Raw genomic sequence first — 23,264 nt, forward strand, 5'->3', positions numbered from 1 at the left:
ATGCCAATTTAGTGCCCAACCACTTCCAGATAGGTGCCATCCTCCCGAGGCAAAAGAGACAACCTTAAGGATAAAAAGACTTCGTGCTTTCACTCGACAGGCTGAATGGCAAGACAGCCCCATCCAGTGCGCATATGACAAAGATGGGATATTTCCCTCACTTAAAATAAATCAGAGGCAAATTTAGGCGCCTTGCCAACGAACCGCGGGTCAAATTTATAATCTACGGACTACGGGGAACAATCTTTCTATGACAGTCCCTGGAGCCTGATTACTCCCAAAGTACAAATTATCGGAAAAGGTTAAAAAAAATTATTCTGTTAATCGCCCATCGGTACGTGTGATTTTTCTATGAGTACGTGTGTAGTTATTTGCTCCTACTATCCACAGTGGCTGTGACTGGCAGGAGTAATTTCACATAAAATTCTGGGTTGTGTCTACATTTAATAAATATAATACTAATTATAGTACTTTCTAAGCGCTTACTATGTGCCAAGCTCTGTTTTAAGCACTGGGTGGATACAAGATCAGCAGGATGGACACAGTCATCAACAGTGAGTTTTGTGTAATTCAAGCCAGGTTCGTTAGAGCTTCCTCTAAGCAAAGAGACAACTCTGGACACACGCCTCAGACTGATAGGAAATATATTTTGTGAGTTTTGTGTAATTCAAGCCACGTTCGTTAGAGCGTCCTCTAAGCAAAGAGACATCTCTGGACAGATACCAGCCTATAAGCAGCTATGGAATTTAAACCAAATTGAGTCAATTTCTTGCAGTATGGACCACAGAGGTTTTATTACCAAAATGTGCGCTAAGCACCCTTCGATGGCTTTTTCTTTTTTTTAATGAAATTTGTTAAGCACTTACTATCTGCCAGTCACTGTTCTAAGCACTGGGGCAGATACAAAGTCACTGGACGGATACTAGCCTATAAGCAGCTATGGAATTTAAACCAAATTGAGTTAATTTCTTGCAGTATGGACCACAGAGGTTTTATTACCAAAATGTGCGCTAAGCACCCTCCGATGGCTTTTTCTTTTTTTTAATGGAATTTGTTAAGCACTTACTATCTGCCAGTCACTGTTCTAAGCGCTGGGTAGATACAAAGTAATCAGATCGGACACAATCCAGGTCCCACTCTTATTCCCTGTTTTTCAGATGAGGTAACTGAGGCCCAGAGAAGTGAAGCGACGCTCCCAAGGCCACGGAGCGGACAAGCGGCGGAGCCAGGATTAGAACCCATGACCTCTGAATCCCAGGCCGGGGCTCTAGCCACTAGGCTTCGCTTCTTCTATTGGCTTTACCGGTAAAAGCAGCAGAAACACTTGCTGCCGTCGTGTTTGTCGAATGGAACGGGTCACTAGGAAGACTGGGGTCCTGCTGTCTTTGGTTTTTCCAGTCTGGATGGGGCGTAGGAACTGTACAGACTGGGGCTTTAAGGTGGTTTCTCTGGGAAGAGGCAGTCTCTGAATAAATGAAACACTATCTCGTGGGTACATTCCATTCAAGTTGGCAAACTTGGTTGAGTATTTGTCCGCCTGGCAGGAAACTCTAGGATCCCGGGATCCTGGATTTCTTGCCCAGGCCCTGGACTAACTAGGGGGCAATTTGGGGATACTCAGCACAAACCTAAACCGCTTTCCTTCACCTCGAAAGGATGTTAGAAACGCCAATGGTCCGGCATTCGGTCAGCCAGTCAGTTAGTCCTATTTATTGAGCGCTTACTGTGTGCAGAGAGCTAGACTAAGCACCCGGGAGAGTACGACAGAACGGGGTAACGCACACGTTCCCTGCCCACAACGAAGCTTACAGTCTAGAGGGGGAGACAGACGTTAATATCGTCCCCTCTTAGACGCCCTGGAGTAAGATACCGATCGTGACAATACCAGGACGCTCACCTTGCTTCCGATGATGGACCGGACTTCGTCATCAGGGGAGGTAGGGGTCCCGGATATGTCGGGATTGCTGTTGCTAAGGCTCCGGGAGCGATTCAGATTAAGGCTGGCGGGCCTCACGGCTGATCTGGCCATGGTGGCGTAATGTACGGAACCCCCCAGGCCTCCGGGACCTATGATGGACAGGAATAATTATTGATATTCATAATTATCATATAAATATAATAATCATGATAACACCTCCTCCAAGAGGCCTTCCCACACCGAGCTCCCTTGTTCCTCTCCTCCTCCGCATCCCCCCGCCCTACCTCCTTCCCCTCCCCACAGCACCTGTACATATGTTTGTACAGATTTATCACTCTACTTATTTTACTTGTACATATTTACTATTTATTTTGTTAATGATGCGCATTTAGCTTTAATTCCATTTGTTCTGACGACTTGACACCTGTCTACATGTTTTGTTTCATTGTCTGTCTCCCCTTCCTAGACTGTGAGCCCGTTGTCGGGTAGGGTCCGTCTCTATAGGTTGCCAACTTGTACTCCCCAAGCGCTTAGTACAGTGCTCTGCACACAGTAAGCGCTCAATAAATACGATTGCATGAATAATTACGGTGTTTTTTTAAGTGCTTACTATGAGCCAAACACCATACTGGGGCATTTTCAAGATCATCAGGTCTCACGTGGGACTCGCAGTCTAAGCAGAGGGGAGAGTAAGTACTGAATCCCCATTTTGCAGACGAGGCAACAGTGAAGTGCCTGAGCCCACTGTTGGGTAGGGACTGTCTCTATATGTTGCCAACTTGTACTTCCCAAGCGCTTAGTACAGTGCTCTGCACACAGTAAGTGCTCAATAAATACGATTGATTGATTGATTGACTCCAAAGCCCGGACTCTTTCCACTGAGCCACGCTGCTTCCCTGCAAACTTAAGGCAGCTACAAACTTAACAGCCCCTTGTCCCACATGGGGCTCCGAGGCTTAATCTATTTTACAGGTGAGGCAACTGAAAACTGAAATGACTTGCCCAAGGCCCCACAGCAGACAAGTGGTGGAGCCGGGATTAGAACCCAGGCCCTTTCGACTCCTGAGCCTGGGCTCTAGCCACTACAAGCAGCGTGGCTTAAGTGGAAAGAGCCCGGGCTTGGGAGTCAGAGGTCGCGGGTTCTAATCCCACCTCCGCCACTTGTCCGCTGTGTGACTCTGGGCAAGTCACTTCACTTCTCTTGCCTCAGTTCCCTCATCTGTACAATGGGGATTAAGACTGTGAGCCCCACGTGGGACAACCTGATTACCTTGTATCCCCCCAGCGCCTAGAACAGTGCTTTGCACATAGTAAACACTTAAATCAATCAATCAATCGTATTTATTGAGAGCTTACTGTGTGCACAGCACTGTACTAAGCACTTGGGAAGTACAAGTTGGCAACACATAGAGACAGTCCCTACCCAACAGTGGGCTCACAGTCTAAAAGGGGGAGACAGAGAACAAAACCAAACATACTAACAAAATAAAATAAATAGAATAGATATGTACAAGTAAAATAGAGTAATAAATATGTACAAACATATATCCATATATACAGGTGCTGTGGGGAAGGGAAGGAGGTAAGATGGGGGGATAGAGAGGGGGACGAGGGGGAGAGGAATCAATCAATCAATCACATTTATTGAGCGCTTACTGTGTGCAGAGCACTGTACTAAGCACTTGGGAAGTACAAGTTGGCAACACATAGAGACAGTCCCTACCCAACAGTGGGCTCACAGTCTAAAAGGGGGAGACAGAGAACAAAACCAAACATACTAACAAAATAAAATAAATAGAATAGATATGTACAAGTAAAATAGAGTAATAAATATGTACAAACATATATACATATATACAGGTGCTGTGGGGAAGGGAAGGAGGTAAGATGGGGGGATAAAGAGGGGGATGAGGGGGAGAGGAATCAATCAATCGTATTTATTGAGCACTTACTGTGTGCAGAGCACTGTACTAAGCGCTTGGGAAGTACAAGTTGGCAACATATAGAGACAGTCCCTACCCAACAGTGGGCTCACAGTCTAGAAGGGGGAGACAGAGAACAAAACCAAACATACTAACAAAATAAAATAAATAGAATAGATATGTACAAGTAAAATAGAGTAATAAATATGTACAAACATATATACATATATACAGGTGCTGTGGGGAAGGGAAGGAGGTAAGATGGGGGATAGAGAGGGGGACATGGGGGAGAGGAGTAAATCATCAATTGTATTTATTGAGCGCTTACTGTACTAAGCACTTGGGAAGTACAAGTTGGCAACATATAGAGCTTAACAAATGCCATCTTTTTTTTTTTCCCCTAGGAATAGAATCAAGTACCTGGCGACGTTGAACTGGGGTAAGTATTTGGTAGACGGAAAACGTAGTAAATGTACGACGTGAGGAGGCTATTTCTGCCATGCTGGTCCTGAGTGCCGTCCAGGCTTTTGTGCAGCCGATTTATGATGGAGGCCATCGCTTCAAAAGACGCCTGACCCAGGTTAACTGGAAAAAGGATACAAAGGAAAGTCGCGTTATCACTTTGGGACGGAGAGAAGGAGACCTGTGAAGCCCAGACGACACCCGCTAGGCTGCCCTGGCCCCCCGTGGGCACTAAAGACTCCGTCTCTGACAGGGTGATCATCACGAGAAGCAGCGTGGCTCAGTGGAAAGAGCCCGGGCTTTAGAGTCGGAGGTCACGGGTTCAAATCCCGGCTCCGCCAACTGTCAGCTGGGTGACTTTGGGCAAGTCACTTCACTTCTCTGGGCCTCAGTTCCCTCATCTGTAAAATGGGGATTAAGACTGCGAGTCCCCCGTGGGACAACCTGATCACCTTGTAACCTCCCCAGCGCTTAGAGCAGTGCTCTGCACATAGTAAGCGCTTAACAAATACCATCATTATTATTATCCTTCAGGTGCTTTCCATCACCCTCAACCCATCAATCCATCGATGATATTTCTTGAGTGCTTACTGAGTCTTTTAGACTGTGAGCCCACTGTTGGGTAGGGACTGTCTCTATATGTTGCCAACTTGTCCTTCCCAAGCGCTTAGTACAGTGCTCTGCACACAGTAAGCACTCAATAAATACGATTGATGATGATGACTGTCTCTATATGTTGCCAACTTGTCCTTCCCAAGCGCTTAGTACAGTGCTCTGCACACAGTAAGCGCTCAATAAATACGACTGATTGATTGATTGAGTACACAGTGCTGTACTAAACACTTGGGAGAGGATGATACCAGAGTTGGGAGACACGTTACCCACCCACCACAAGCTTGCAGTCATTCATTCATTCAATCATATTTATTGAGCGCTTACTGTGTGCACAGCACTGTACTAAGCGCTTGGGAAGTACAAGTTGGCAACAGATAGACAGTCCCTATCCAACAATGGGCACACAGTCTAGATGGGGAGACAGACAACAAAACCCCTCTTCCCCTCGTCCCCCTCTCCATCTCCCCATCTTACCTCCTTCCCTTCCCCACAGCACCTGTATATATGGATATATGTTTGTACATATTTATTACTCTATTTTTTTTTTACTTGTACATACCTATTCTATTTATTTTATTTTGTTAGTATGTTTGGTTTTGTCCTCTGTCTCCCCATTTTAGACTGTGAGCCCACTGTTGGGTAGGTACCGGCTCTATATGTTGCCAACTTGTACTTCCCAAGCGCTTAGTACAGTGCTCTGCACACAGTAAGCGCTCAATAACTACGATTGATGACGATGAACAAAACATGTGGACAGGTGTCAAGTCGTCGGAACAAACAGAATTAAAGCTAGATGCACATCATTAACAAAATAAATAGAAGAGTAAATATGTACAAGTAGAGTAATAAATCTGTCCAAACATCTATACAGGTGCTGTGGGGAGGGGAAGGAGGTAGGGCGGGGGGGATGGGGAGGAGGAGAGGAAAAAAGGGGCTCCTTGTGGGAAGGCCTCCTGGAGGAGGTGAGCTCTCAGTAGGGATTTGAAGGGAGGAAGAGAGCGAGCTTGGCGGATTTGAGGAGGGAGGGCGTTCCGGGCCAGGGGGATGACGTGGGTCGGGGGTTCATGGCGGGACGGGCGAGAATCAATCAATCAATCAATCGTATTTATTGAGCGCTTACTATGTGCAGAGCACTGTACTAAGCGCTTGGGAAGTACAAAATTGGCATCACATAGAGACAGTCCCTACCCAACAGTGGGCTCACAGTCTAAAAGGGGGAGACAGAGAACAGAACCAAACATACCAATAAAATAAAATAAGTAGGATAGAAATGTACAAGTAAAATAAATAAATAAATAAATAAATAGAGTAATAAATATGTACAACCATATATACATATATACAGGTGCTGTGGGGAAGGGAAGGAGGTAAGACGGGGGGATGGAGAGGGGGATGAGGGGGAGAGGGGGAGAGGGTACAGTGAGAAGGTGGTACAGTGAGCAGAACGAGGTACAGTGAGGTTAACTCGTCATATGAGATTCATGGATTCACTGAGGAGTCTTCTGTGAAACTACTGGCAGCTGTTTCTGAAACTATCTGACCAAGAGATGAGGAGAAATGAATTTTTATGTGGAAAATTGCGGCCCTGCTGCTCCCGACTGTGAGCCTGTTGTTGGGTAGGGACCGTCTCTATATGTTTCCAACTTGTACTCCCCAAGCGCTTAGTACAGTGCTCTGCACACAGTAAGCGCTCAATAAATACGATTAAATGAATGAATGAATGGTGGTGGGGGATAAGTTAAAAAAAAAAAAGATGTCACCTGCCTAGAATCAGGGGGTGGGGGGGGTTAGATCATATGATCCTGTCCAATGCTACTAGTCTACGATTCCTCAAATGGGCACCCATCTGATACCAAGGCTATTAACCTGAGCAGAGAAAAAATAAAATCCCAGGGCTAAATTCACACTTGGAAAATGCCCGTTCACTTGTTTTGATGTCTGGCTCCCGGCTTCTAGACTGTGAGCCCATTGTTGGGTAGGGATTGTCTCTATTTGTTGCTTAATTGTACTTTTCAAGCACTTAGTACAGTGCTCTGCACACAATAAGCGCGCAATAAACACAACCAGATGAATGAAAATGCACTCTCACTTTAAAGACCCTTTTGATTAAGGGCCTAGAGGAACACTTAGGAGCAAAGACACTTAGGTGGAAAGAGCCCGGGCTTGGGAGTCAGAGGTCATGGGTTCAAATCCCGGCTCCTCCACTTGTCAGCTGTGTGACTTTGGGCAAGCCACTTCACTCCTCTGGGCCTCAGTTACCTCATCTGTAAAATGGGGATGAAGACTGTGAGCCCCTGGTGGGACAACCTGATCACCTTGTAACCTCCCCAGGGCTTAGAACAGTGTTTTGCACATAGTAAGCGCTTAATAAATGCCATTATTAACACTCCGCTCAATGGAGAGCTGGCATTCATTTGCACCCTTGGAAAACATCCTCTTTCATCCTGATAGCGCAAAAAGACAATATCAATGTCTTTCCCATCACATTTCCTGAGTACCTGAGTGAAAAGCTCTGGTCTCAGCACCAGAGCAAGATACATGCTTCCTGCCCTCCTGGAGCTTACAATCTAATGGAGGATCACAGATAAAGTTTAGTAAGTGGTCAACACGCCCACCAAAGTGGAGATGGCCTATTCCGAGGCCAAGTTTCTGAAAAGCCTTCGGTGGCTTCCTCCTTGTCGCCTTCATGACCCTCCTTCCCCTCCCCACAGCACCTGTATATATTTGTACAGATTTATTACTCTCTTTATTTTATTTGTACATATTTACTATTCTATTTATTTTGTTAATGATGTGCACCTAGCTTTATTTCTATTGATTCTGATGACTTGACACCCGTCCACATGTTTTGTTTTGTTGTCTGTCTCCCCCTTCTAGACTGTGAGCCCGTTGTTGGGTAGGGACCGTCTCTATATGTTGCCAACTTGTACTTCCCAAGCGCTTTGCACACAGTAAGCGCTCAATAAATACGACTGAATGAATGAATGAGCCCAGGGAGTCGAGTTGGGAAAGGTACGCGGCACACGGATTGCTCTATGTGCTTCAGTGTGCTTCAAGATGAAGGATTTGCCGGGACACTTCATCCGTGCCGCTGTGATCTTGCGATCTCTGTTTTCATTCTTTCCTCTTTCTGACTGAGCGGTAAACTACTCGAATAAGCTGAGTGACAGCACCGAAACGTTACGACTTGGCTCCCCAGGGTCATCCGGTCATCTCCACTTTTCTCTCCAGGACGTCAAGCCTGGTTAGAGGGAACACCAGGACTGGGAGAAGTTGACATGTCAGGAAAAGACAGGTCCTACAGCTAAATGAACACTTCACCTCACCTCTTAAAAGTCATAGTCTGTTGTCAGACTCGGTCAGTACTATTCCCTGCTCCTGCATTTGACGCTGTTGTGTCAAATTTGTGCCATATTTAGATATTCCAGCCCCAGTCTTCCTTAAATTCCACACAAGCCAGGATGAAACTCTTGAACAATTAGCCCATAGAACCTAGATACAAACTGCCCTGGCCCACTAGAATAAGGTTAAAGATGTCATCCAAGCAGCGTGAGAAGCAGCGTGGCTTAGCCGAAAGAGCACGGGCTCGGGAGTCGGAGGTCGTTGGTTCTAAATCATGGCTCTGCCACTTGCCACATAACTTCCTTATTAAAATGATTTTGAACCCCCGGGGCAGGGAATATCAGATATTCAAAATATCGTCCAGAGTCTTCAATGCCGGGCTATCTTGCGATCTCTGTTTTCATTTTTTCCTCTTTCTGACTGAACGGTAAACTACTCGACTAAGCTGAGTGACAGCAACAAAACGTTATGACTTGGCTCCCCAGGGTCATCCGGTCATCTCCACTTTTCTCCCCAGGACGTCAAGCCTGGTTAGAGGGAACACCAGGACTGGGAGAAGTTGACATGTCAGGAAAAGACAGGTTCTACAGCTAAATGAACACTTCACCTCACCTCTTAAAAGTCGTAGTCTGTTGTCAGACTCGGTCAGTACTATTCCCTGCTCCTGTATTTGACGCTGTTGTGTCAAATTTGTGCCATATTTAGATATTCCAGCCCCAGTCTTCCTTAAATTCCACACAAGCCAGGATGAAACTCTTGAACAATTAGCCCATAGAACTTAGATACAAACTGCCCTGGCCCACTAGAATATGGTTAAAGATGTCATCCAAGCAGCGTGAGAAGCAGCGTGGCTTAGCCGAAAGAGAACGGGCTCAGGAGTCGGAGGTCGTTGGTTCTAAATCATGGCTCTGCCACTTGCCACATAACTTCCTTATTAAAATGATTTTGAACCCCCGGGGCAGGGAATATCAGATATTCAAAATATCGTCCAGAGTCTTCAATGCCGGGCTATCTTGCGATCTCTGTTTTCATTTTTTCCTCTTTCTGACTGAACGGTAAACTACTCGACTAAGCTGAGTGACAGCAACAAAACGTTATGACTTGGCTCCCCAGGGTCATCCGGTCATCTCCACTTTTCTCTCCAGGACGTCAAGCCTGGTTAGAGGGAATACCAGGACTGGGAGAAGTTGACATGTCAGGAAAAGACAGGTTCTACAGCTAAATGAACACTTCACCTCACCTCTTAAAAGTCGTAGTCTGTTGTCAAGCTCAGTCAGTACTATTCCCTGCTCCTGTATTTGACGCTGTTGTGTCAAATTTGTGCCATATTTAGATATTCCAGCCCCAGTCTTCCTTAAATTCCACACAAGCCAGGATGAAACTCTTGAACAATTAGCCCATAGAACCTAGATACAAACTGCCCTGGCCCACTAGAATAAGGTTAAAGATGTCATCCAAGCAGCGTGAGAAGCAGCGTGACTTAGCCGAAAGAGAACGGGCTCAGGAGTCGGAGGTCGTTGGTTCTAAATCATGGCTCTGCCACGTGCCACATAACTTCCTTATTAAAAAGATTTTGAACCCCCGGGGCGGGGAATATCGGATGTTCAAAATATTGTACAGAGTCTTCAATGCCAGGCTATCTTGCGATCTCTGTTTTCATTTTTTCCTCTTTCTGACTGAACGGTAAACTACTCGAATAAGCTGAGTGACAACACCAAAACGTTATGACTTGGCTCCCCAGGGTCATCCGGTCATCTCCACTTTTCTCCCCAGGACGTCAAGCCTGGTTAGAGGGAATACCAGGACTGGGAGAAGTTGACATGTCAGGAAAAGACAGGTTCTACAGCTAAATGAACACTTCACCTCACCTCTTAAAAGTCGTAGTCTGTTGTCAAGCTTGGTCAGTACTATTCCCTGCTCCTGTATTTGACACTGTTGTGTCAAATTTGTGCCATATTTAGATATTCCAGCCCAAGTCTTCCTTAAATTCCACACAAGCTAGGATGAAACTCTTGAACAATTAGCGCATAGAACTTAGATACAAACTGCCCTGGCCCACTAGAATATGGTTAAAGATGTCATCCAAGCAGCGTGAGAAGCAACGTGGCTTAGCTGAAAGAGCACGGGCTCGGGAGTCGGAGGTCGTTGGTTCTAAATCATGGCTCCGCCACTTGCCAGCTGTGTGACTTTGGGAAAGTCACTTACCTTTGGGCAAGTCACAACTTCTCTGTGCCTCAGTTACCTCATCTGTAAAATGGGGATCAAGACTGTGAGCCCCATGTTGGACAACCTGATAACCGTGTAGCTCCCTCAGCGCTTAGAACAGTGCTTGGCACATAGTAAGCCATCATCACAAGTACCATCATTGTTGTTATTACCCAATGAATTTCAATATTTTTCCCTCCTAGGGCATTTGACCATGCACACCTACAGAAAAAAGCATGTGCTTTAAATGATTATTCATTCATTCAATCGTATTTATTGAGCGCTTATTGTTTGCAGAGCACTGTACTAAGTGCTTGGGAAGTACAAGTTGGATTAGGTTCACATATCTTCAAATCCCCCTGTTTAACTTTCCAGGTTGGGACCATAGCGGATCCACAGCTTCCATCTTTAAATACGCATCGTGGCCATATCTGGAACGTCTCCCCCAGCGCTTAGAACAGTGCTTCGCACATAGTAAGTGCTTAACAAATGCCACTATCATTATTATTATTATTCTCCAAGTCCTTCCTGCCCTTCCTTTCCAAGATGCACACCGGATAAAATGGCAACGCACTAGGTTCCCCTACCAGTTGCCAGATTAGGAGCTAGCTATTTTATTGTATCTCTAATTGAACTGCAAGAACTGTCATGTAATAATAACAATGATAATAATAATGGCATTTATTAAGCGCTTACTATGTGCAAAGCACAGTTCTAAGCGCTGGGGAGGTTACAAGGTGATCAGGTTGTCCCACGGGGGGCTCACAGTCTTCAACCCCATTTTACAGATGAGGGAACTAAGGCACAGAGAAGTTAAGTGACTTGCCCAAAGTCACACAGCTGACAATTGGCGGGGCCGGGATTTGAACCCATGACCTCTGACTCCAAAGCCCGGGCTCTTTCCACTGAGAGCCACACTTCCATATTTCAATAACTTTCCATATTTCAATAACTTACAGGTGGCTGCACAAGTTAACAACATTCGGCCCAGAGAAGTCATGGTTACGTAAACCATAACTTCCTTATTAAAAAGACTTTGAACCCCTGGGGCAGGGAATATCGGATGTTCAAAATATCGTCCGGAGTCTTCAATGCCGGGCTATCCCGTGATCTCTATTTTCTTTTTTTCCTCTTTCTGACTGAATGGTAAACTACTCGAATAAGCTGACAGTAACAAAACATTATGACTTGGCTCCCCAGGGTCATCCGGTCATCTCCACTTTTCTCTCCAGGACGTCAAGCCTGGTTAGAGGGAATACCAGGACGGAGAGAAGTTGACATGTCAGGAAAAGACAGGTTCTACAGCTAAATGAACACTTCACCTCACTTCTTAAAAAGTCGTAGTCTGTTGTCAAACTTGGTCAGTACTATTCCCTGCTCCTGTCTTTGACACTGTTGTGTATTTCTTCAAACAAAAAACCCCATCACAATCCAAACAAGTGAAAAGAACTTTAGTTGTACTCTCAGAAGAGCTTAGTACAGGGCTTTGCACTCAGGCGCTCAATAAATATCGCTGATTAGAATCACGACAAAAGGCAACAAATCCAATGCACTTTGAAGTAAGGTGGACTGTTAAAAACTGAAATTACTTAAAAATTGGATTGTTTTGAAACAGATATGGATGCTATTTCCTTTAGTCTTTTTTTTTGGGGGGGTGGAGTTTAATGTTCCCCCCAAATTGAACTTTAGATGTCTCTGCCTCCATTCTCCCAAAATCTCCAACAATTTATCTAGAGACAAAGATTACAACAATTCCCTTTTGCTACCTCTATATCTCCTAGAAAATAAGACATGTGTAAAATGTGCAGTACCGTGTCACACAGCATATCCAAACTGGAACAGAACTGAGGTGGAGTTAATGCTTCTTTCAGGAACCAGATACTTGGGATACCCTACGAGGCATTCTCAAAAACTCAACAGGGATGCAAACTACCTCTATCATTATTGCGTCCTTTTACGCATGCTATCTGGATGGAAACTTTGTCTCTGAGCCCCCATTTGGATTGTAAACTCCTCGAGGGCACGGAATATGCCTCGCTTCTGTTGTACTTTTCCACGCGCTTAGTAAAGAGCTTCCGCTAAGTAGGCCACCAACAAATATCACCCACTGATGATATCTGTGTGGCATCTCTGGGTAAAGGACACAAAGGATTGTTCTTCTGATTTCTCAATGATAATCTCTACCACTGAGCAAGTCGATCCATCTCCCTGAATAAGTCCGAGCATGGAAATGACATACAGCCTCAGGTAGATATGGGTATTAAAATCCAGGTTTTCTGGATTTTTTTCCCGAGACTAGAAATGCTCATTTTCTCCCTCCTCCCCATGAGGTACGCCCACAAAGCCCCCATTCCTAATATGTTCCTCTCCAAGTCTCTCTCCATGTCTAAAATGAAAAGTTGCCCCCCGGGCACACGTCATTCCCTTGCAAAAATAAGTGTCCAGCTATATTAGAAAACAAAAAGGGGTCATGGTTGTATCTTGACAGAAAGAAGATTCATAACTCCCAACGTTTAAGGATATTACCTATTTGGCCAGCAATGATGGGAGGTCTTACTACCAGAAGAATCAGTTTGTCAAGCAGGAGATGGAGGAATCGTACAACCGGCTCCAACTGAGATGAATTCAACGCAGAAATACTGCTCTTCAATTCGTTTTCCAGGTTATTCTCCATGATCCTCATATCGCCGATTCTCACAGGGAACATGTGCTCATCTAGAGCGTGTACCAGAGCAAAGAACTTGTCCAGGAAAGGATCCTAAAAAACAAAAACACCCCCAAGAATTTTCATGCTCTGCACACAGTCAGCGCTCAATAAATACGACGGAGTGAATGAGCTATGGACCTCTTTTTTTTCGTAACATGGAATGAGGCAAAAGTGGATACTTTCATACATCCATTTTTCAACCAAATGGGGTAAAAACTTTGTTATTTAGCATGTTTACAGGAACAGGAGGAGCTGGTTGGTGACGCAGCCTAACAGAGCGAGGACTAGGGAGAAATACAGTCACTAAGGAAGCCTATTAGGCCAAGAGACAGACATGGGTTGGTTTGTTAACTTAATAAGAAGTACTGCGACATTTGTTAGGCTTTACTATACGTCAAACACAGTCCTAATCTGATGGGACACAGACATGGAGCTCGCAGTCTAAAGGGGAGGGAGGACAGACGAAGAAACTGAGGCACAGAGAAGTTAAGTGACTTGCCTAAGATCACACCCTAGGCAAATGGTAGATCTGGGATTAGAATTTAGAGCTCCTGACTCCCATTTCTGGGTTTTTCCCATTAAGTTTCCCTACTTCCGTAACTTCTTCAGCAAGAGAAGCAAGACAGGATCCCTGCTCTGGAGCTTACCATTTGATAGGAGAGAAAAGCAGAAACACATGGCCAAACAGTCAATAAATACTAGAGGAAGATGATATTTACAGATGATTAGAAACCCCAAGAAAACCAAAGGATAAAAAGATAAGCACAAAAGTGCTCCAGCGGCTAAAGTAAGCGCTTAACAAATACCATAATAATAATAAAGAGGCAACATGACAAGAAAGTGGGGAATTAATAAAGTAGTGACCTGGAAGAGATGATTTATTCAATCGTATTGAGCGCTTCCTGTGTGCAGAGCACTGTACTAAGCGCTTGGGAAATACAAGTTGGCATCATATAGAGACGGTCCCTACCCAACAATGGGCTCACAGTCTAGAAGGGACAACAAAATCAAACACGTGAACAGGTGTCATCAGAATAAATAGAAGTAAAGCTAGATGCACATCATTAACAAAATAAAATAAATAGAATAGTAAATATGTACAAGTAAAATAGAGAGAGGCATGGTTTGGAAAACGAGAGGAGAGAAGGTCAATTGATCGATAGTATTTACTGAGTGCTTACTGTGTGCAGAGCACTGTACTAAGCGCTTGGGAGAGTAAAATACCACCGACAGGAGGAAATGTGTGACTAATGTGTCGGAAGTGGAAGATTCGGGAACAAGAGATGGTTGGAAGGCTGGCTTGGAAGGAGTTTATCAATCAGAGGTAATCGCTGAGCAAAGCTTACTGTGTGCAGAGCACTGAACTAGAACTTAATAATAATAATAATAATGGCATTTATTAAGCGCTTACTATGTGCAAAGCACTGGTCTAAGCGCTGGGGAGGTTACAAGGTGATCAGGTTGTCCCACAGGGGGCTCACAGTCTTCATCCCCATTCGACAGATGAGGGAACTGAGGCACAGAGAAGTGAAGTGACTTGCCCAAAGTCACAAGCTGACAATTGGCAGAGCGGGGATTTGAACCCATGACCTCTGACTCCAAAGCCGGGGCTCTTCCCACTGAGCCACGCAGCTTCTCTGAGACGGTAGACGTGATCGCTGCCCACCGTCTACAGGGGGGAGGTAGACTTTAAAAAAAATTAGAGAGGAAAATAGAGTAAAGAATGGGAGAAGTGGGAGGCAGTGGGAGAAGAGGAAGAGGGAAATAGCAGGTGGAAAACCTGGAAGTACCTAGAATGAGTTTTTGTTTTAAGCAAGAAGAAATGAGTAATCTGTCGTCGCCAAAGTTGTTACTGTTTTTGACCACAGATGTATACGCTTTTTTTCTATGTGTGTGAAAAGAGATACACTCTCTCTCTCTCTCTCTCTCTCTAGCACAGTAGAAAGAGCCCGGGCTTGGGAGCCAGAGGTCAGGGGTTCAAATTCATTCATTCATTCAATCATATTTATTGAGCGCTTACTATGTGCAGAGCACTGTACTAAGCGCTTGGGAAGTCCAAGTTGGCAACATCTAGAGACGGTCCCTACCCAACAGTGGGCTCACAGTCTAGAAGGGGGAGACAGAGAACAAAACAAAACGTATTAACAAAATAAAAGAAATAGAATAAATATGTACAAATAGAGTAATAAATACGTACAAACATATATACATATATACAGGTGCTCTGGGGAAGGGAAGGAGGTAAGGCGGGGGGTTGGGGAGGGGGAACTCAAATCCCAGCTCCGCCACTTGTCAGCTGTGTGTCTTTGGGCAAGTCACTTCACTTCTCTGGGCCTCAGTTCCCTCATCTGTAAAATGGGGATTAATATTTTCAGCCCCACATGGGAGAACCTGATCACCTTGTATCCCCCCCAGCGCTTAGAACAGTGCTTTGCACATAGTAAGCGCTTAACAAATGCAATTATTATGGAGAAGCAGCGTGGCCCAGTGGAAAGAGCCCGAGCTTTGGAGTCAGAGGTCGTGGGTTCAAATCCCAGCTCCGCTACTTGTCAGCTGGGTGACTTTGGGCAAGTCATTTTACTTCTCTGGGCCTCAGTTCCCTCATCTGTAAAATGGGGATGAAGACTGTGAGCCCCCCGTGGGACAACCCGATCACCTTGTCACCTCCCCAGCGCTTAGAACAGTGCTTTGCACATAGAGCTTAATAAATGCCATCATTATTATTATTGAGAGCACCCTAAAATATTATTAGTGGATATATAAAAGGTAGAGAATAACATCACCACAGATTTTGAGCATAAGAAAGATTCAATTAAAGGAAAGATTTGAGAACACCTGGAAGGCAACATGTTCTAGACCCACTCGGATACTGGCCTATTGATTGAACCTTGGGCAAGCCCCTTAACTTCTTTGAGCCTCCGTACAATGATATATCCTATCCTGGTCATGTACAGGATTACCATAATTTTTGTAATTTTAGGAGCAGCAGCGTGGCTCAGTGGAAAGAGCCTGGGCTTGGGAGTCAGAGGTCATGGGTTCGAATCCCAGCTCTGCCACTTGTCAGCTGTGTGAGTTTGGGCAAGCCACTTAACTTCTCTGTGCCTCAGTACCTCATCTGTAAAATGGGGATGAAGATTGTGAGCCCCACGTGGGACAACCTGATCACCTTGTATCCCCCCAGCGCTTAGAACAGTGCATCACACATAGTAGGCGCTTAACAAATACCATCATCATTATTATTATTATTATTATTATTATAATTGTAAGCTGAAACAGCAGGAAATTCATAGATGGAAAGCAAGCCAACATATTTTGACTGGCAGCCTGCTACTTAGATCTCATGTTGCCAACTTGTACTTCCCAAGCGCTTAGTACAGTGCTCTGCACACAGTAAGTGCTCAATAAATACGATTGAATGGATCTCACTCAAAAAATGAGGAGAGTCTAATATTGCACATTTCCATTTCCTTCTGACTAGTTACTTCCACGAAGCGTATTACCAACAGCAAGCGTATTAAGAATGACGTCGTTATAGTGCAGCTCCTTCAGATAACTAGCTGGTAACCAAGAAGTTTCATTATAATTTCTCTGAATCAATCAATCAATCGTATTTATTGAGCGCTTACTGTGTGCAGAGCACTGGACTAAGTGCTTGGGAAGTCCAAGTTGGCAACATATAGAGACAGTCCCTACCCAACAGTGGGCTCACAGTCTAAAAGGGGGAGGCAGAGAACAAAACCAAACATACTAACAAAATAAAATAAATAGAATAGATATGTACAAGTACAATAGAGTAATAACATACCTGTGTATGGAGGGAGGAAACAGCTACAACTTCTACACTGAACACACCTTTGTGATTATCTACCCACTTCATGCCGGGCAGAGGCACCTGAAAGGAGTCGTTATAATGACAATTAACCACAGTGGCACATGAGTTCTGCATGCAATAAGACAGAAATATCACAGTAGTTATTGAGTGCTCACTGTGCGCAGAGCACTGTACTAAGCACTTGGGAGAGGACAGAATAACAAAGTTGGTAGACACCTTCCCTGCCCACAATGATCTTACAATCTCTTGCTGGGATATCTTCAGTTTCGATCCAGCAATCTTACAAACTGTGTCAGATCAATCAATCGTATTTACAGACTGTCAGATGACAACTTTACGATGTTATCCAAATAAACCAGCTGAAGGTGTTCAAAATTTTCCAGTGATGTTTTTTTTTTTTTAACCTATCACCTTCTCTGATGTTTCAACAGGAGAGACACTGACCTCAGGGGAAAGCACGGAATAAGCTTGGGGTGGTTTTTCCAAGGAAACTGGGAGGCAGAACTGCCCCGTCTTCAAACGTCCGTTCTGAAGCATTGGTATCCACTATAATTGAGAGGAAATAGAAGCGATTTCAGACGTGGGTGGACAGGCATTCGTCTACTAAGACGTGTGGGAAGACATTTTTCCATCATTAGGGTTGGAGAAATTCCCAAATATTACGTTTTCTTAGTGCATCCACACAAAATCCATTCTGTATTACTGCAGCGGGGTTCGATTCCTCACGAATACACCCAATCCTTTCCCACCAAACTGACGCATCTTCCTGGAGAAGCCTCCCTTAATTCTCTAAATACATTTTAGCCAAGACGCACAAGGAAAATAATTCTACGTTCTAAATACATTCTAGCCAAGACACACATGCGAGGTCAAAACTGGGGTGAACTCGGCTACCTTGAAATGACGAGGTTTCTCTTCTCTTTCCCCCTTCAAATTCGGCTTGTCTTCAAATAATAGTAATAATAATGATGGCATTTGTTAAGCGCTTACTATGTGCAAAGCACTCCGCTCAGGGCTTGGACCACAACACTTCCAGAAACCAACCCCGATGCTCCAAAAGGCCACTAAATCTAAGGTTTTTAAAAATCGACTTCCGATTTGCTTGCGTGCCAATATTGACATTATGAAACTGTGGCTGTACTCGGAGCGACGACGGGGATCTAACAGTCAGGATTTCTAAAGAAACTGGAAATGGATTTCCTGGTTGAAAACGACTGTTTTTCAGTTTTTCCAGCGGTGGCGGCCCCAAAACAGGTTGAAAAGCTTCTTGGATTTCACATTTAGGCTTAATTCCTAAATGAAAATGCACTTACTGTATATCCAACTGGGGTCTCTAAGGGGGTGTTCTGCTTCTGCTGGCAGCTGACGTGATAAAATGTAAAAAGGAGGTGGTGATGGTCTGTTAAGGTGGCAGGGAGTTTAACTTTGATTTCTTCATGAAAGTCAGGTGACCTTTTTGCAAAAAACAACACAATTAGCACGTAAAACATCAGTGGCAGGAACTCATGTGACACTGATTCTAGAAATTGAAGTAATATTTTAGCACTTTTTGCAAAAAACAACACAATTAGCACTTAAAACATCAGTGGTGGAAACTCATGTGACACTGATTATAGAAATTGAAGTAATATTTTAGCACTTTTTGCAAAAAACAACACAATTAGCACATAAAACATCAGTGGTAGGAACTCATGTGACACTGATTCTAGAAATTGAAGTGATATTTTAGCACTTTTTGCAAAAAACAACACAATTAGCACTTAAATCATCAGTGGTGGGAACTCATGTAACACTGATTATAGAAATTTAAGTAATATTTTAGCACTTTTTGAAAGCAGTCCATTATTTTCCAAACCCTAACTTTATATACAGTTTTATTTACCTGCTAGTGAGAATAAGCCACAAAATGAAAATATAGTACATAAAATTCTTATAAGCCATTATATATCTTGACTGGTTTTTATTTATATAACCACTTCTCTGGTCTTATGAAAAGCATGTCTTTATGAAAATTACTCATTTGCCATCTCTTTTTAGAAGAAACTAATGATTTCCACCCCCGTCTTACCTCCTTCCCTTCCCCACAGCACCTGTATATATGTTTGTACGTATTTATTGCTCTATTTATTTTACTTGTACGTATCTATTCTATTTATTTTATTTTGTTAATATGTTTTGTTTTGTTCTCTGTCTCCCCTTCTAGCCTGTGAGCCCACCGTTGGGTAGGGACCGTCTCTATATGTTGCCAACTTGTACTTCCCAAGTGCTTAGTACAGTGCTCTGCACACAGTAAGCGCTCAATAAATACGATTGATGGATTTTCTTTGGATTGCATAAAAAAGTGACTGGGAAAACCGAAGACTGTATAGTTATAAATATTTCCCCTTCAGTGCCTGGCACGTAGTAAGCACTTAACAAATGCCATAATTATTAATTATTTACAATAAACAGGAGTGAATGTGACGTCTGGGTTTAGATTGATCACTTTTCTTTCTGTACCAGGGAGAGAATGATCTGTTTGCACTATACCCTGATTATAGGATATATTATATATATTAGGATATATTATATATATTTGTTAGTATGCTTGGTTTTGTTCTCTGTCTCCCCCTTTTAGACTGTGAGCCCACTGGTGGGTAGGGACTGTCTCTATATGTTGCCAACTTGGACTTCCCAAGCGCTTAGTACAGTGCTCTGCACACAGTAAGCGCTCAATAAATACGATTGATTGATTGATTATAGGAAAATTCAGATTGATTACCCCATTTTGCAATCCATCAATCGTACGGAGTGCTTCCTCTGTGCAGAGCACTCTTCTAAGCGCCTGGGAGAGCACAACAATATGACAGACACATTCCCTACCCACAAGGAGCTTAGAGGGGGAGACAAAGATTAATAATAATAATAATAATAATGATGGCATTTGTTAAGCGCTTACTATGTGCAAAGCACTGTTCTAAGCACTGGGGAGGTTACAAAGTGATCAGGCTGTCCCATGGGGTGCTCACAGTTTTAATCCTCATTTTCCAGATGAGGTAACTGAGGCACAGAGAAGTGAAGTGACTTGCCCAAAGTCACACAGCTGACATTTGGCAGAGCCGGGATTTGAACCCACGTCCTCTGACTCCAAAGCCCGGGCTCTTTCCATTGAGGCATGCTGGGAGCGTTAATATAACTAAATAAATTGCGGATATGTACATAAGTGCCGTGGGACTGGATGTCGGAGGGAGGTGAATAAAGAGAGCAAGTCAGGGCAACACAGAACAGTCACTTCTGTTGGGCAAGTCACTTCACTTCTCCGGGCCTCAGTTCCCTCATCTGTAAAATGGGGATTACGACTGTGAGCCCTCTGAGGGACAACCTGATCACCTTGTAACCTCCCCAGCGCTTAGAACAGTGCTTTGCACATAGTAAGCGCTTAATAAATGCCATAAAAAAAACAGAGTGGGAGAAAAAGAAATGAGAATTTAGCAGCAGCAGGTGAACAGATCACTGCAGTGAGGGAGATAATAAGAATCAAAATAATAATGATAATGGTATTTGGTAAGCGCTTACTATGTGTCAAGCACTGTTCTAAGTGCTGATCAGAGTTAGATATCCTCAAAACATATGAACAATACAACTAATGAATCAAAAAGTAGCCCCCCCAAACCTCCAAACTGCTGGAGAATGCAAACACCTGCAAGGAGCTTGCTGATAACGACGTGGCCATTTTGATCTTTTAAAGTGGGACTGCAATATGTGCAAAGCCCTGGGCAAGAAGATATCTGATTATATCAATCAATCAATCGTATTTATTGAGCGCTTACTCTGTGCAGAGCACTGTACTAAGCACTTGGGAAGTACAAGTTGGCAACATATAGAGACAGTCCCTGCCCAACAGTGGGCTCACAGTCTGGGAAGCAGCGAGGCTCAGTGGAAAGAGCCCGGGCTCTGGAGTCAGAGGTCAGGGGTTCGAATCCCGGCTCCGCCAACTGTCAGCTGTGTGACTTTGGGCAAGTCACTTCACTTCTCTGGGCCTCAGTTACCTCATCTGGAAAATGGGGATTAAGACTGTGAGCCCCAAGTGGGACAACCTGATCACCTTGTAACCTCCCCAGCGCTCAGAACAGTGCTTTGCACATAGTAAGCGCTTAATAAATGCCATTATTATTATTATTATTACACTTTTATTCTGGTGCCAGTCACCCGATACCTAACAGAACAGCCCCCCTAGACCGTGAGCTCGTTGTGGGCAGGGAATGTGTCTGTTTACTGTGGTACTGTACTCTCCCAATAATTATGCTATTTGTTCAGTGCTTACTATGTGCCGGGCACTGTACTAAGCGCTGGAAGTACAGAGTTTTGCACACAGTAAGTGCTCAATAAATACAATTGATTGACTGACTAAGGCATAGGTGCCCAGAGACAAAGTGGTAACTAGGAGCTGAACCCTCTTCGGTGGGTGACAAGATACTGCCACTTCCGTCACGATGAATGTGCCAGCGTGGCTCAATGGACAGAGCCCGGGCTTGAGAGTCAGCGGTCATGGGTTCAAATCCCGACTCTGCCAGCTGTCAGCTGTGTGACTCTGGGCAAGTCACTTCACTTCTCTGGGCCTCAGTTCCCTCATCCGTAAAATAGGGATTAAAACTGTGAGCGCCTCATGGGATAACCTGATTACCTTGTAACCTCCCCAGTGCTTAGTACAGTGCTTTGCACATAGTAAGCACTTAACAAATACCATTCTTATTCTTTTAGACTGTGAGCCCACTGTTGGGTAGGGACTGCCTCTATATGTACTTCCCAAGCACTTAGTACAGTGCTCTGCACACAGTCAGCGCTCAATAAATACGACTGATGATAATACTAATATGGTTGAATGAATAATACACGGATTAGTAGTAGTAATAGTATTTAAGCGCTTTCTGCGTGCAGAGCACTTTACTGAGTGCTGGTAGAGAGTACACAGATGGCAATTACATATGATAGATAGATGATAGCAGCTCATAATCGATGAAACTGAGGCCGTGCCTCCAGGCAAATTTCTCTCTTCATCCAAAATCCCATTACTGGGAAGGCCTGAAGCACCTTCCGAATGTGGAAGGCTCTATTTTAGAGGATTTCAGTGATGGACGACTGTATCCACCGACAGGAGATTGCAATGTCACAGACAACTATAAATCCGCCGCCAGGATTTGTTTGTGAGCTACTCAGTGAAGTATTTAAGACGGCAAGCAAACAACTCAGATCAATCGCTAACCAGGCCACTGGCAAAACGTAGCAGAGCCAAGCTGAAGGAAGAATTTCTATCAGGTACCTGTTATGGTATACGACTGCTGTGTAGGCTTCCTTGGAAAATTCTGAACAGCTCGATTTCCCAAAGATTACCTGGAAAAAAAATTAAAATGAGCGACAAAGTTGTCGGAGTAAGTGGTTCGTATGTCATTTTTAGTCTTTTAGACTGTGAGCCCACTGTTGGGTAGGGACTGTCTCTATACGCTGCCAGCTTGTACTTCCCAAGCGCTTAGTACAGTGCTCTGCACACAGTGAGCGCTCAATAAATACGATTGATTGATTGATTTTTATGCTGCAACTTGTTCTATTTGGGAATTGTTTCGCGTTTGGAACTAAGGACAAGGTTGACTAGCACTGAACGTGAGAATACATTCATTTGTCAATAATTTGTAGGGAACTCTGTCCTTCCCCTTTCAGACCAACGGGTGTACCCACCCACCTTATGAATATGTATAGGTATTATCTGAAGTTTTTTATATGTACATGATATATATATATCCTGCAGGCAAAGAATCATTTTATTTCATATTGATAGGGTGAAGAATTAACTTCCTGTTTTACAATTCTGAAAGTTTGAGGTGTACAGGTGTCTTCCTCTCTTCCTCCCTTCAAAGCCCTACTGAGAGCTCACCTCCTCCAGAAGGCCTTCCCAGACTGAGCCCCCTTTTTCCTATCCTCCTCCCCCGCCCTACCTCCTTCCCCTCCCCACAGCACCTGTATATATAATAATAATAATAATGATGAAGGTATTTGTTAAGCACTTACTATGTACAAAGCACTGTTCTAAGCTCTGGGGGGATACAAGGCAATCAAATTATCCCACGTGGGGCTCACAGTGTTAACCCCCATTTTGCAGATGAGGAAACTGAGGCACAGAGAAGTTAAGTGACTTGCCCAAAGTCACACAGCTGAAAATTGGCGGAGTCGGGATTTGAACCCATGACCTCTGACTCCAAAGCCCGTGCTCTTTCCACTGAGCCACGC

The 23,264-nt window shown here is 44.1% G+C and overlaps 1 protein-coding gene across 8 annotated transcripts in view; it reads right to left on the minus strand.

Annotated features, from left to right (window-relative positions):
- The window catches only part of DOCK7 (dedicator of cytokinesis 7), a 210,088-nt gene that overhangs the window by 66,276 nt on the left and 120,548 nt on the right, over window positions 1–23,264 (minus strand). For all 8 annotated transcript variants that reach the window (XM_038752931.1, XM_038752930.1, XM_038752929.1 and 5 more), the window contains exons 16-22: window positions 22,303–22,373; window positions 18,317–18,455; window positions 17,448–17,549; window positions 16,977–17,063; window positions 12,991–13,222; window positions 4,261–4,425; window positions 1,898–2,067 (exon numbers count right to left, since the gene is read on the minus strand). In XM_038752931.1, coding sequence (XP_038608859.1) covers window positions 1,898–2,067; window positions 4,261–4,425; window positions 12,991–13,222; window positions 16,977–17,063; window positions 17,448–17,549; window positions 18,317–18,455; window positions 22,303–22,373 — 966 coding nt within the window. The remainder of the gene's footprint in view (window positions 1–1,897; window positions 2,068–4,260; window positions 4,426–12,990; window positions 13,223–16,976; window positions 17,064–17,447; window positions 17,550–18,316; window positions 18,456–22,302; window positions 22,374–23,264) is intronic.

Source organism: Tachyglossus aculeatus, chromosome 10 (assembly GCF_015852505.1).
Source record: "Tachyglossus aculeatus isolate mTacAcu1 chromosome 10, mTacAcu1.pri, whole genome shotgun sequence".
NCBI classification, from domain to species: domain Eukaryota; kingdom Metazoa; phylum Chordata; class Mammalia; order Monotremata; family Tachyglossidae; genus Tachyglossus; species Tachyglossus aculeatus.